At 40.4% G+C, this 12,030-nt stretch overlaps 1 protein-coding gene across 5 annotated transcripts; it reads right to left on the reverse strand.

Moving 5' to 3' along the window:
* Nucleotides 1-3,087: 3,087 nt before the first annotated feature.
* Nucleotides 3,088-11,594, reverse strand: dbnlb (drebrin-like b). 5 transcript variants are annotated; one of them, XM_026188074.1, is made up of 15 exons: nucleotides 11,394-11,594; nucleotides 9,703-9,758; nucleotides 9,364-9,476; nucleotides 9,207-9,281; nucleotides 8,741-8,890; nucleotides 7,669-7,746; nucleotides 7,210-7,361; nucleotides 7,048-7,102; nucleotides 6,829-6,900; nucleotides 6,450-6,573; nucleotides 6,041-6,157; nucleotides 5,645-5,731; nucleotides 5,380-5,438; nucleotides 5,211-5,298; nucleotides 3,088-4,418 (listed from the first exon to the last, which is right to left on the reverse strand). In XM_026188074.1, exons 1-15 carry the CDS (start codon nucleotides 11,474-11,476, stop codon nucleotides 4,282-4,284), a joined length of 1,446 nt encoding a protein of 481 aa, XP_026043859.1. In that variant the 5' UTR covers nucleotides 11,477-11,594; the 3' UTR covers nucleotides 3,088-4,281. The 5 variants fall into 5 exon arrangements, with proteins under 5 accessions (XP_026043859.1, XP_026043860.1, XP_026043862.1 ...); XM_026188075.1 differs by lacking the exon at nucleotides 6,829-6,900; XM_026188077.1 differs by lacking the exon at nucleotides 6,041-6,157 and having other exon boundaries at nucleotides 11,394-11,593.
* Nucleotides 11,595-12,030: the final 436 nt, after the last annotated feature.

The following is a 12,030-nucleotide window of genomic DNA, read 5'->3' on the forward strand; positions in this document are numbered from 1 at the left end:
TTTTTTAATTACTGTTCATTCTGGACAATGTGCTACCAGAACCTTTCCCGTAATTTTACACTTTTATTTCTTACTATTTAAGCCCAAAGAGTCATGCTAAAAGGTTTCCTGCATTCCCTGCAGCAGCATTTCATTGCACTTCTTATTTCATTCAGTGTGTAGCTAAATTAGACTGTTAGAAAAGCCAGTTTCAATGGTCTGGCCTGCTTAAGATTAAAGTGGGCTGTACGTGGCCAACAATGTAAACTGAATCACAGAGGAATGCTTGTTTACTTCATGAGCAAGGGAAGATATGGGGACTATTTTTCACATAGAGGTCTTATACTCTGACCACATGATGTGCGTTCTGACTCGTAAGATTTGAAGGTTTCTATAATAAAGCTAATAGGATCTTTATGCATATATATACATATATCTATAAAGACTTTTATATGTAAGCTATTGCATCTTTTGCTCGTTGCGTACTGTCCCTTAAAAAAGGTCACACCTGGCACATTTACTTCAATCAAGCTGCTGAACCACAGACTGTGTATCTTTGTGTGTAATCAATGCTTGCCCTATATATAACGGTGAGGCTAGGCTAACTGTGCAGTCAAGTTTCTTATTATTTTAAAAGGTCAGCTTTATCTGCTTGTTGCATGTACTGAATACAGGTTTTCAAATTTGCCAGCCTTACAGCAGATGTAAGGTGAATCATCATTACACCCGTAAGGCTGTCCAGCGTTAAAAAATCCCTGTCACGCATCAAGTGACAGCACACTTATTCACATGTGTGACGGAGGAAACATAGGGCCAAACAAAGTATAGGTAACATAAAACACAGCAAAGATAGGAGTCATCCAAAATCCATGCAGGCTACAGGAGTGTTATTATGCAAGTAGGAGTGTCTGTTTTATTGACATCATTCGAGTATATTCAGAATGTTCGTTTTTCAGTGCATCATGTCTAAAAGGTTAAACTTTCCACTGTTACTAGAGTGGGATGTATGCAAACCTGAAATGGCATTTTAAAATTGCACCATTTGGGTGAAGGTGTTTTAGACTGGATTCACTCATGTATGCGCCTTTGACTCATAGCAACTTATAGAAATTAAAGACATACTCTAAGTAGTAACATGTAGGTAAATGAAAGCTTTGAAATTTCCTGGCAGCTGCAGGGATTTAAGCCCGTAGGTTGTATTTTAAGGAAGTGTGAATGTTCTACTTCTTTAAAACGGTTTCTACTGACCATTGCAGAAAGATATCACGTTTAAAAATAAAATGCCAGGATATGGCAGAAACAGAATTTTCCACTAGAGATGAGTGCCCCCCCCCCCCCAAAAAAAGGAAAAAAAAGTGCGTGAAAGAAAAACGGTCATCTGTCTCCTTATTACCAGTTATGAGTCAGAGTCTTGAGATTTCCTGCAACTCGGGATGCACTGGAGTGACTTTTCAACACAAGTTGTTTTTCTTATTTGAGTAATATATATATTTTGTTGCTCTTAATTTTTTTCACCTGAATCTCATTTTAAAAGTGTATTTTCCCCTTAATTTTCCTTTTGCTATGTCACACACAGCAAACCTATATAGATCTCGTGATAAAGCACCCGAGTCAAGAGATGCTGCACTTGACGTGATCCACATTTCCTCCGCATGTTTTTGATCTGTTTGAAAGGGGGATGCCCTATTCCTCCATCTGTTGCGGATAGAGTGTGACATTTCAAAATGATTAACACTTCAAATGTCAAAATAACCAAATATCTACAAACTGCCCAAATTTCAAAGGGCTTTTTTTTCACGACTGATAGTCATGTTCTTGTTTTGGTTTTTTGAGAACACGAGCAAAGCTGCTCAAAAAACAGTGGAAGACGTGATCGTAGCCGTTAAGACAAGCTGAGAAAAAATGAACTTAGAAATATCAGGTGTGAGAAAATGTTTGCGCCCTCCCCTTGAGGATTTATAGGAAATGTATCTTAATTCCAAGTAACTGTGACAATGAATTTTGCAGAAATCTTGTGAGCTTTTGTATCTCCTGCCGCTGAAAACAAACGCACAGACCTGATGTGCAGATGAGCAAAAACATCATTCGTAAGAATGAGAAAATCCCCAGCTTTTCATTTGTGACTTTCACTGACATAAACACTGTGAGGTTGAGAGGAGGGCAGCTCAATGTAAATGAGATGGAGAGAATATTGTGATTTCAAAACACTGATTTCCTGTCTGAAGTGACTCACTATCCTGGGAACAATCTGCAGAGTGTGTAACTGGCACATAACGATTCCAGTCACGGTGACAAATGGTTATTAAGGAGGCTGCAAAAAAATCCTGCGTTTGCTTTTTTGTTTTTGTAGATTAGGGATTTTAAAAAGATCTGCACCTCTCCCCGGTTGTTTTAGGGATCGGCACGGATCTTCAGAAGTGAACTCGCAATAATTTAAAGCAGAGGTTTAAAATTTAGTTTCTAGATTGTGTAGGCGTATGTGGAACTTGTCCTGAAACTAAACTGGCTGATTAATTTCTTGACAAGCCAATATTAATTTACATTAGAAAAAAGAGTTTCAGTTAAAATTTTGAATTTAAACAAGCTCAGACAAAATATTCATGTATTTAAAGCGAAGCAGGAGGAAGAAGCGCGCTCTTCAGACCGTTATTAAAGTGCCATCTCATTGTGGGAAGTTCTTTAACTGCATTTAAACTCAAGATACGAATGATAAAGGCTCATAAAAGGTGAGAAGATATAAGGCACTTATGTGACACATGCAACGAAGAGGCCTTGTGACAATGTGACATTGCTAAAACAACAACAGAACTGCTCTTCTCTGGAAATCAAGTTTGCAATATTATAAAGCAGGTAATTTCTTCACTTGAACACAAGATTTAACTGAAGGATGTGGGAGAAGCAAAATCTGATTTTCGTGTGAAAATGAAACCTATGCATTAGAGGTGAATTCCCCAGCTGTTGTCTCATTCCAGGAAACTGACGTTAAAGCTTGTGTATACATCTGAGTTCCTGTTACACCTCTTAAAATCCCTGAAGGTTTTCTATGTTATTTCAATGTGTTTCTAATGTACGCCTGTTTAAAAAAAAAAATAACAACATGACAACACAGATTGCCTATTTATTTTTATTATGAAGGACGTTTGTGCATTACAATAGACTCTGGAAAAAGAAACCTCAAACATGAAACATTGGAATGGATAAACAATGCCCTTTGCTATTTGCGATCAACTCATTTCTTTCCTTTTGTTAACTGACCTCAAAGTTCAAAAGAGCAAAACATTTTGTTCCATGATAAAAAATAGTGGTCTTGCATAAAATGTGCCGACAAGCTGCTTAAACGTGTCAATAAAATGTTATCACTGCATTAACGCCCCGTCATAATGGCACCATAATATCGTCACTTATCGTCAGACATCTATTATACACTCAGTCAACCTCAGTCCAGCGAGATCCAAATATAACAGAACAGAAATAATGCTGATTACGCCTTCTTCTTTTCAACTTCTCCCTGAAAAGTTCAATATGTTCAAATGGTGAAATGATGCGGCCCATATGAGGAAGGAATTGAAATGAAATGAAAGCAAAAACGTTTGCTCACAGTTAAAAAGGAACCACTTTATGCATTTCCTACTACAGAGCCTACCACTCAGAGCACAGCAAACAAGTTTTGTTTTTTTTAAATATGTAATTAACCACAGTCGTATCAGTAAAGGTTTCAAATTCACACAGGATGCAAATTCAGTCACATAACAATAATAATAATAAAAAATTATTCAGTCTGCCGGTACAGAAAGGCAAAAATCAAGGCAAAAGTTTATTCTGTAGCTGGTACCACCACCTTTGATTTTTTTTCTTTCCTGAAATGGAGAGGAGCAATTGCTACAAAGTAACGACGAAATTATACCTGAAATCAAACTGAAGCCACTTTGGAAGAAACGTGAAATAGAAATGCTCACAACAAAATTAAAGAGGCTGACACTGCATCACATTTACAGGACTTAATTTTGGAATGACAAAGGGAGGTGTTTGGTTGGCCTGTAGGTCTTCACAAATCCCTACACTATGCCATCACTTGCTTATAACATCAACGATTTAATGGAAATACTTTCTTGAAATCAAAAGCTTCAGGCCCGCGATGACCATTCATGTTATTTTTATCCAGGAAGTGGAGGCTCATTTGCTTCACTTCAGCCTGATATCTAGTGTGTGAGGACTGACGTTGCTGTGTGTCGTGTTTACTGCAGAGGTCCTACGGGCCTGCCGCTCCGATCGATGATCGGTGGGGAAAGCGGCGCGCCGGGCTTACATGACCTCCACGTAATTGGCCGGGAACATTCCAAAATGGCCATCTGGGCCGTAGCCTCGCCACCAGCCCTCGTCTATCATCTCAATCCCGGTAATGATGTCGTCGGGGTCGAAAGAGATCTCTGTGTCATCAGCTAAAAGAAAAGAAGTTTGGGTTTATTTTAAGAAATTTCTCAACACATACTTCAGTCAAACTTCCTAAACACTAAAACCATCAAAGGTGTCACTGAAAGTGCTCTGGCACTAAAATAAAACCCCATGATCTCAGATTTCAGGACTTTTCCTAAAATGGGTTTATTAATCATACAGTGAATTCTAGGGTGTGTGGGTAAAAAGAAAAAACACACCTCTACCTAGAAGCACCAAAAGAGTCATTGTGACCCTGATAGGCATCAGTATGAAATACACACATTTTAACATAAAGGCTGAATTAAAATGAGTCAGAGCCAGTGAGGTGCGCTTGACTTAGATAAAAGATGAATAGCTGAAGGGCTGAATAGGTTGGATATCTGGGATGTTGAGCCAGGGCAGCGTGGATGCTGCAACTTCTATTTTCATTCTCCCTAATCTTTGTTCACGTCCCCCTTTTCTGTCACTCTTTACTGTCTTTTACCCGTTTATTTTTTTTACAAAACATACTGCTACTTTTAGGGTGACTTTTCAGCGTCATTTTCAACTTAACTGAGATACTGAAGCTAACTGGAAACAACAAGCACAGCGAGATAAAGCAATTCTGAACTCTGCATTACTTAGTAGCTACTGTGTGAGAGCTGCTGATGACTGTCATGTGTAGTAGGGATAATTAGGTTTTCCACAAAAAAAATTAATATACACCCATATTCCTTCTATCAAGAATGTGTCCCATAGATAAATGGCCATGTGTTGGAATTTGGTCAAATATCTAAGAACTTTAACCCGAGACTGACCAGCTTGGTAGTCGTATAAAGCTCTCGCACAGATGCCTCTGTCTGATGTCTCCTCAGCAGTCACTTCATAGGTGTTAGTCTCCTCTGCCTAGGAGAGAACAGAGAAATTGGTTTTAATAGTGGCTGCTTATGTCTATCACTGTCCAGCCAAAGGTAAGTAAACACTCACTTGAGGAGGGTCTTCATAAACTGGCTCTGTGACGCACGAGTTAGCAGTCGGTGCTTCTTCTGGAATAGAGAGAGAACTGTAAGAATGAGTGTGTGGGGGGCCTGGGCTGTCAGCCTTACCAGCAGGTTTCAGGAACAGCCTTTTATCAAGATGCAAGTTTAGTTATTTTATCACAGCAAATCACGACAATGTGTTTATACTGAAGCAGATGGAAGGGTTGGGAAAATGATATAAAGGATAACACTGCCCGTGAAATGAACCCCACCTTGCTGCTCCTGAGGGGCTGCGTCCTGCTCATCATACTCACACCGGGACGGCCCATCATCATCATCATCACCACCACCATCAGGCTCTTATCACCCAAAACACCAGCACAGACATGCATGTGGAAGACATTCACAAGAGCACACAAGCTTAAATTCCACCACCAGGCTCAGACATAAGGGCGTTCTTGGTCTGCTTAACTTAAGGAGTATCAAAACAAGTCTTAAGAAAACAGAATGGAAGCATGACTCATGATGAAATGGCAGATTACAAGAAATGTGAAAGATGAGACACCAGAACAACGAGACACGAAGCGATTCGCTGTTGTTAAGTGTCAGTCTGACACCCAACTTGTTGTTTGTGTGTGTGTGCGCGTGTGTGTGTTTAAAGCTCACACCTGTGGCATGGACAGGAGAGGCAGAGCCTGCAGGTACAGGAGAAGCTTGGCGCTGAGGTGAGCTGGCTCGCTCAGATTCATACACTTGCTTAGACAGAAAGGGGCTTTGAAGACGCCCTGAGCAGAGATGCACATTGAGCCCCCAGAACCCCCCAAAAAACAAAACAAAAATTGAAGAGACAGAAAACAAAGACCAGACAGGTTGAGCAGAGGAAGAGACAGCGTTATGGCGACAGAGTTAAGTATGAACTACGAGACAACTAGACAGTCTGATGGAACATTTCAACTATGGAAAAGGACAGTGATGGGGAAATAATCACTTACAGAATTTATACCTACCACTACCTGAAAAAGATGCTGACATTCAATGATTTACATGACCAAGTCGTTGTTTACAGTGCGAAAATACCTGGCTGAGGGCTTGCAGGAGCAGCAGGAGGTACATCTGAGTCACTGGGAGTTATTCCTCTCTCTCTCTGCTTGAACATTTCTCTGGGGTTCACAGCACGCTGAGAGATGAGAGAAGCAGCCTCCTGAGAGGAAGAAAACCAATAATATGTACAAAAAGCATTAGACCGAGGTCGTCGGTAATGTGGTGGAAAGCGTTTGTCAAACGACACAAAAATAACAAATCAATCTGAAGATTGACGTCATACGAGACAGAAGCTGGAAGAGAGGTGCGTTCCCCTGAGCATCAAAGGGCTTACACTGGATTAGAGATTTTGATTTAGGCAAAAGAAAAGAGTAAATTAGCCAGAAGAAGAGCACTTGGGTGAAGGGGAACTCACATTGGCCTTCTCCACAGATTCACCTCTCTTGACTGCTCTCGTCTGGGCTGCCTGGTTCTCCTCCTGCTCCTCCTGATAATGTTAATATCAATATTGGCACTGCTGACTTTGCTACCTTCCTGACTTGCGTTTAGAAGGTGTAAGAACCACCAAAAAGTACTCAAAAATGAACACGGTTAATTAAATGTAGTCGTGTCAGTGGCCCAGTGAGGCACTCACCCAACGGGGTTTTTCCTGCTCTCTACTCTCAGCTTCCTGCTGCTGCTGGTACTTCCTAATTAATAATGAGAAAACAGAGAAAATGTCATTTGAACCTTTGTTTAAAAAAGAAAAGATAAAAAGAAACAATTGCAAACTGGCCTCATTATTAGACAAGCCTACTTTTGTTGGTCAATTTGAGAGGACCTCTCCTTGTCCCTTTTTTCCCTCATCGCTGCCTCCTTGGCCTCTCTGTCTTTCCTCTCCCTTTCCAGGTGCTTGCGCTCCTCCTCTGCCTTGCGCCGCTCCTCCAGTCGACGCTTCTCCTCTTCTTTCTAAAAGCCAATCACAGCAACAAGGTCAAACGTCACAGTCGTTGAAAAGCTTGATTTTACAATGATTAACAAAAGAAAACTGCTGGGAAATTAGCACCACCAAAAAGTTGTAACTAAGCGGTTACTCATCACAGTTACATTTGTGATGGAAAAGGCTATGTGCCATGTATTTTTTATAGAGTGAAAAATACATGGCACTAAGGAGCTTAACAGAAAAGGCAGGATGTGTAATATGTTAAAATATTTGAGGCATTTCTTGCATTTTCACAGAGATAAGAGACAAGTACATATTGTTTAATGAGTGTACCTCTGCCTGGGCCCAGAAGTTGTCTTTGTTGGTCTTTCTGATTTCTGACATGGCGTTGGTTTTCTGGTAGACTGAGCCCTGTATGACAAGGAAACAAACATCGATATGCCGTCCAGTGTTGGAAGAATTGCCAGACTAAATTAAAATACAAAAAAAGTATTTTATTTCACAGGTTACTTGTGGACAAACTTCATAAACACATCATATATGACACAAAATCTAAAAATCTGCTCAGCTTTTAATCAGTGCTGTGTCATCACTTTGTCATCATTCCCAACACAGAGCGCAGTGGAAAGGGCGAGACTGTACGCTGCTGACACCGGCGGTCAGCAGCACACAGCAGCTGAAATGCAGAATGAGGCCAGGATGTGACAGGATGCATGAAGGCCTGGCTCGCCTTTCCTCAATATGAAGCAGCTTTCACATCACATTAACAAGGCTAACTGATAAACCAAAAAAAAAAAAAAAATCTGATACATCAAAGAGCGCTGAAGAAAATCAGAACAGAGGATGACTCATTTTATAATATGTGCACAAGTGACCAAGAACAATGTTGCCTTTGTTTATTTTCTGTGTGAACGTGACTGCATTTCCACACCAGGGTGGCTTGAATACACTCTTCCTTCTGCATTCTCACTTGGCACACACGCACTGTGCAAAAACAGTGAGAGATCTCACACAATCACTGCATGGCACATTTTCAATATAATGCAGATTGAGTTCACCGTGAAAATGCTCATACAGCAGTACAAGTGCCAATATTTGGATGTCTGGATCAGCAGCTTCATTTCTGTGACTGTTTATGACTGAATGCAGATGTTTGGGCAGGGAAATGATGCTGAAACATGTGTGCAGAGGTAGACTGTGATTTGTAAAAGGAATAATGACTATTTTTAATATGGATCCAATTAACTCTTATAAATCAGATTGCAGATGACCATTAAACAAAAAAAAAAAAAAAAAAAAAAAAACCATTTAAGATGTGTGCATGATCTGAGATAAAGGAGTCTAGTTAAGATCTAGTTCACTGCTTATCTTGTTCTATTGTTGACAGGCAAGTGGAAGTGCATACCACGGGACCCTGCGGACCGCTGTCCTGGAAGCGGCTGGAAGCTTCTTTGTGGAAGCTGTAGTTGGCTCCTGAGGCTTTAGCCACCTTTTGCATAATCGACTCGGGCTCCACATCCTCCTCTGCTCTAGCATTTATTGTGACATGGGCCCCCTGAAACAGCAAAGAAGAACAGTTCCTTTTAAAACACAAAGGAGGACACCCTTCTAGTTTCATCTTGGTTCCGACACACAAACCAGCCACAGCAATGAACTCCTTGCAAGTGTGGCATTAATAACACTGACATCATTCCAGCAAAGCTATTACATTAATGACAATTCTAGGAGCAGGAATGTGTATCCATTTACTGAATGTCATGCGGTAAAGTCAGCATTAAGGTGCATGCAGTTAGGCCTCCTCTGCAAACACAAGCAGACAGCAGTACAAATTCCAATGTGTATTTGAACTAGACTCAAAGGTTTCACACTACCTTCAGAAAATTGGACATGGCACTGACATGATTTGCACATATTCCCTTCCTGGCATCCTTAACTCCCTCTCCAGTCTGAAATGCAACAACATTTAGAGGGTTAGTGACCATAACAGAGACGGCAAACACATGTTTAATAGCTGAGTGTCGCTCTGACCCAGTTGATGAGGACATATTTGGGCAGGCCGGAATTTGGATCCTGGACCCGGCAGAAAGCATACATCACTTTTCCACTGTTGAGTTCTTCAACCAGCTCTTCCAGTCCTCCATCTGATGCATAAACATCGTGGAAAAGTCAAATGGTTATTGTGGTTCATTGTGTAACTGTTGGCATTTTTTCCCCATTGCAAATCATGGGGTGAGAAAGCAGAGGCAAGCAGTCCTTTTGTGCTGATATTCCAGTACCGCTATGCTGACGGTGGCATTCCTGCACACATTTGCTAATATCGTGTCGAGATCATAAAAACTTGATTAAAATATCCACATGGTTACTCACCCCCTTTTTCTGCCAGTCGGATGTCATCGCTGTTTCCCTCATAGGTGAACAAGGCCCTGTATAAAGCACCAGATTACACCTAATTACACCACTGGCTGAAAACAGATCCCACAGACAGAAAAGTGGATACGCATCATTTCACAGTAAACAAGAGTTGTTTTGCAAACCTATTCAAAGTATCACTTAAGCCCCATTTACACACGATACAGGGGAAACAGGTGTAGTGTAAACACTGCTGCAGTTTCTAATCCTCATTTCTAGCAGCCTTTTGAGTAATCTTTACAGGCCGCAGGCCCAAGAAGAAAAGTTCCACTGAAATTTCTTTGCTGTGAAAATCCTAGTAAAAATAAAGACTAGCAGACCTAAACAAACAAGCTTTAGTTAATACATAGCTCCATTTTCTGTGTGTAAATACATTAAAAATGGAGGCATTTGAAGAAGCCTTTCATAGAGTCTGGTTTTTCGTGTCGGGGTCAGTCTAAACGAGTTTTTGTGGGTTATTTGTATGCAACAAAATATTTATTTAGGTGATGAATAGCAGGGGAGTTCCACATGAAGTTAACAGAGATTTGGCTGATATGAACTCATAACTGCGTCAGTTTTTAGTAAGTTGTAGGTAGGTGTATGGTGTAATTCAGGGACGTGTTGTGACATTCTTATTTCACTTGGCTTGGAGATCTCCTTCCAGAGACAACCCAGGATGCATTTATGATTTATGAACTGATCTGTTCCTCCACAGAATTCATAAAAAGCAGCCACATGTTATAATGCTAATTATAGCTCAACACAGGCTGCTAATTTAAGCCCAACAATAACGCTTACAAAGTAAAAATCCAGTGTGCTGTGGATTTTAAAGGGCATTTGCTTGTTATCAGGACACAGCACGTAGCAGTTCATATCAGAGGAACTTGCTCACTCCGAAAGTTCACTTCTTTATTCTACATTTACTTAATCCTGTTAGCAGCACCATTTAAAAAAAAAAAAAAAAGCAAATTGCTGAGCTGGTAGGCGGTGGCTGTCGACTGCTTAAAATGAGGGAAGAAAGGCAAACATTGGTTTGATGAGAGACATTTTCAGAGTCCACACAGAGCCAGTAGTCCTCTCTCTGAACACGTCCTCTCGGGGATTATCTAATTCGGGTCATCATTAAGCACGGCGGCTGAACTTCAACAGGTTTAAATTTCAAACCACAAACACTTTCTGTAACGTTGGGTAAAACAAAGAGGAAGTTCTAGTATCACTTACTGGTTATAAATTACTTCTGATATGTTACCAGGAAGTGGGCAAGGACGCTAGCGACTTACCTCACGCCCTTTCATGATTTCATTTAATTTGAGCTAAAAATACAGTCAGAGCATCTTAGTTGGCTCAGTATAGCCGTCAACTGACAACACTGTAACTAGCTATCTCGTTAGCACATCTTTAAGGTTATTAATCAACAGATCACCAATAAATGTCAGAAACTAAACTCCTACATTATACAAAGATGACTCTTAATAAACGTTATCGGTTATATAAAAACTACAAACTCTAATGTGGTTCCCAAACTACCATTATTTCTAGGTAACTGGCTAAGTTTATTTTACGATAGGTTAAGTTACTTGTCGACTCGCTCAAAGCTAGCCAACAATGTAGCTAACAACCTCCCTCGTACAAACAGCTAATACTGCTATGAAAATGTTTCTCCTTACCAGTTGGTATTGGATTTTTCATCTACCACTTCTTTATATGCAGCTGTTAATGCAGGGCCATTTTTGCTGAGGTTAACTGCCATCGTTATTCTGAGTACAGCTAGCCAGCTAGCTACCGGGATGCGCCCTTCCTATTGGGAGGAGTGGCAATGATGCTGCTGACTTTCAGCCGGAGGAGGGGGGGCTAGTTTAGCCTAGAGGCTAGATGTCAGCCATGGTAATGATAACAGTGTTGTGTGCGTTGTTTCTAATAATTTACCGGGTCGACTATAATTAGTTGCAGCGATGTTTCCGAAAAATCATGATGCAAATATCAAAGGTTTAGTGAGATCAGACGAAACTGACCTTTACGCAATCACTGCTGTCTGCACCGCAAAAATCTCCCATAATGTTACGTATCAAACGTCCACAGGACCAGTAAAGGCCTCACCTTTTACTGGGAACTCATTGAAATAAATTAGAAATTCAAAATTTTAACCCTACAGTTATTAGAGCATATTACATGATTTTTTTTTTTAACTTGTGTAACTTTAAAACAAACAAACCAACAAAAAAAATGGTGCAAAATATATGGTTTCTCTCCCGTTTAAGATATACATTTCCCCCAAAAGTGTCTATATAGGAAGTATAGGAAACA

Source organism: Astatotilapia calliptera, chromosome 12, assembly GCF_900246225.1.
Source record: "Astatotilapia calliptera chromosome 12, fAstCal1.2, whole genome shotgun sequence".
In the NCBI taxonomy this organism is placed as follows: domain Eukaryota; kingdom Metazoa; phylum Chordata; class Actinopteri; order Cichliformes; family Cichlidae; genus Astatotilapia; species Astatotilapia calliptera.

Coding starts and splice junctions, on each gene's coding strand:
- dbnlb (XM_026188074.1), bottom strand. CDS start 11,476: ATGGCAGTTAACCTCAGCAAAAATGGCCCTGCATTAACAGCTGCATAT. Junction 7,747..8,740: donor GCGGTCCGCAGGGTCCCGTG/GTATGCACTTCC, acceptor CTTGTCATACAG/GGCTCAGTCTACCAGAAAAC. Junction 6,901..7,047: donor AGCAGGAAAAACCCCGTTGG/GTGAGTGCCTCA, acceptor TAACATTATCAG/GAGGAGCAGGAGGAGAACCA.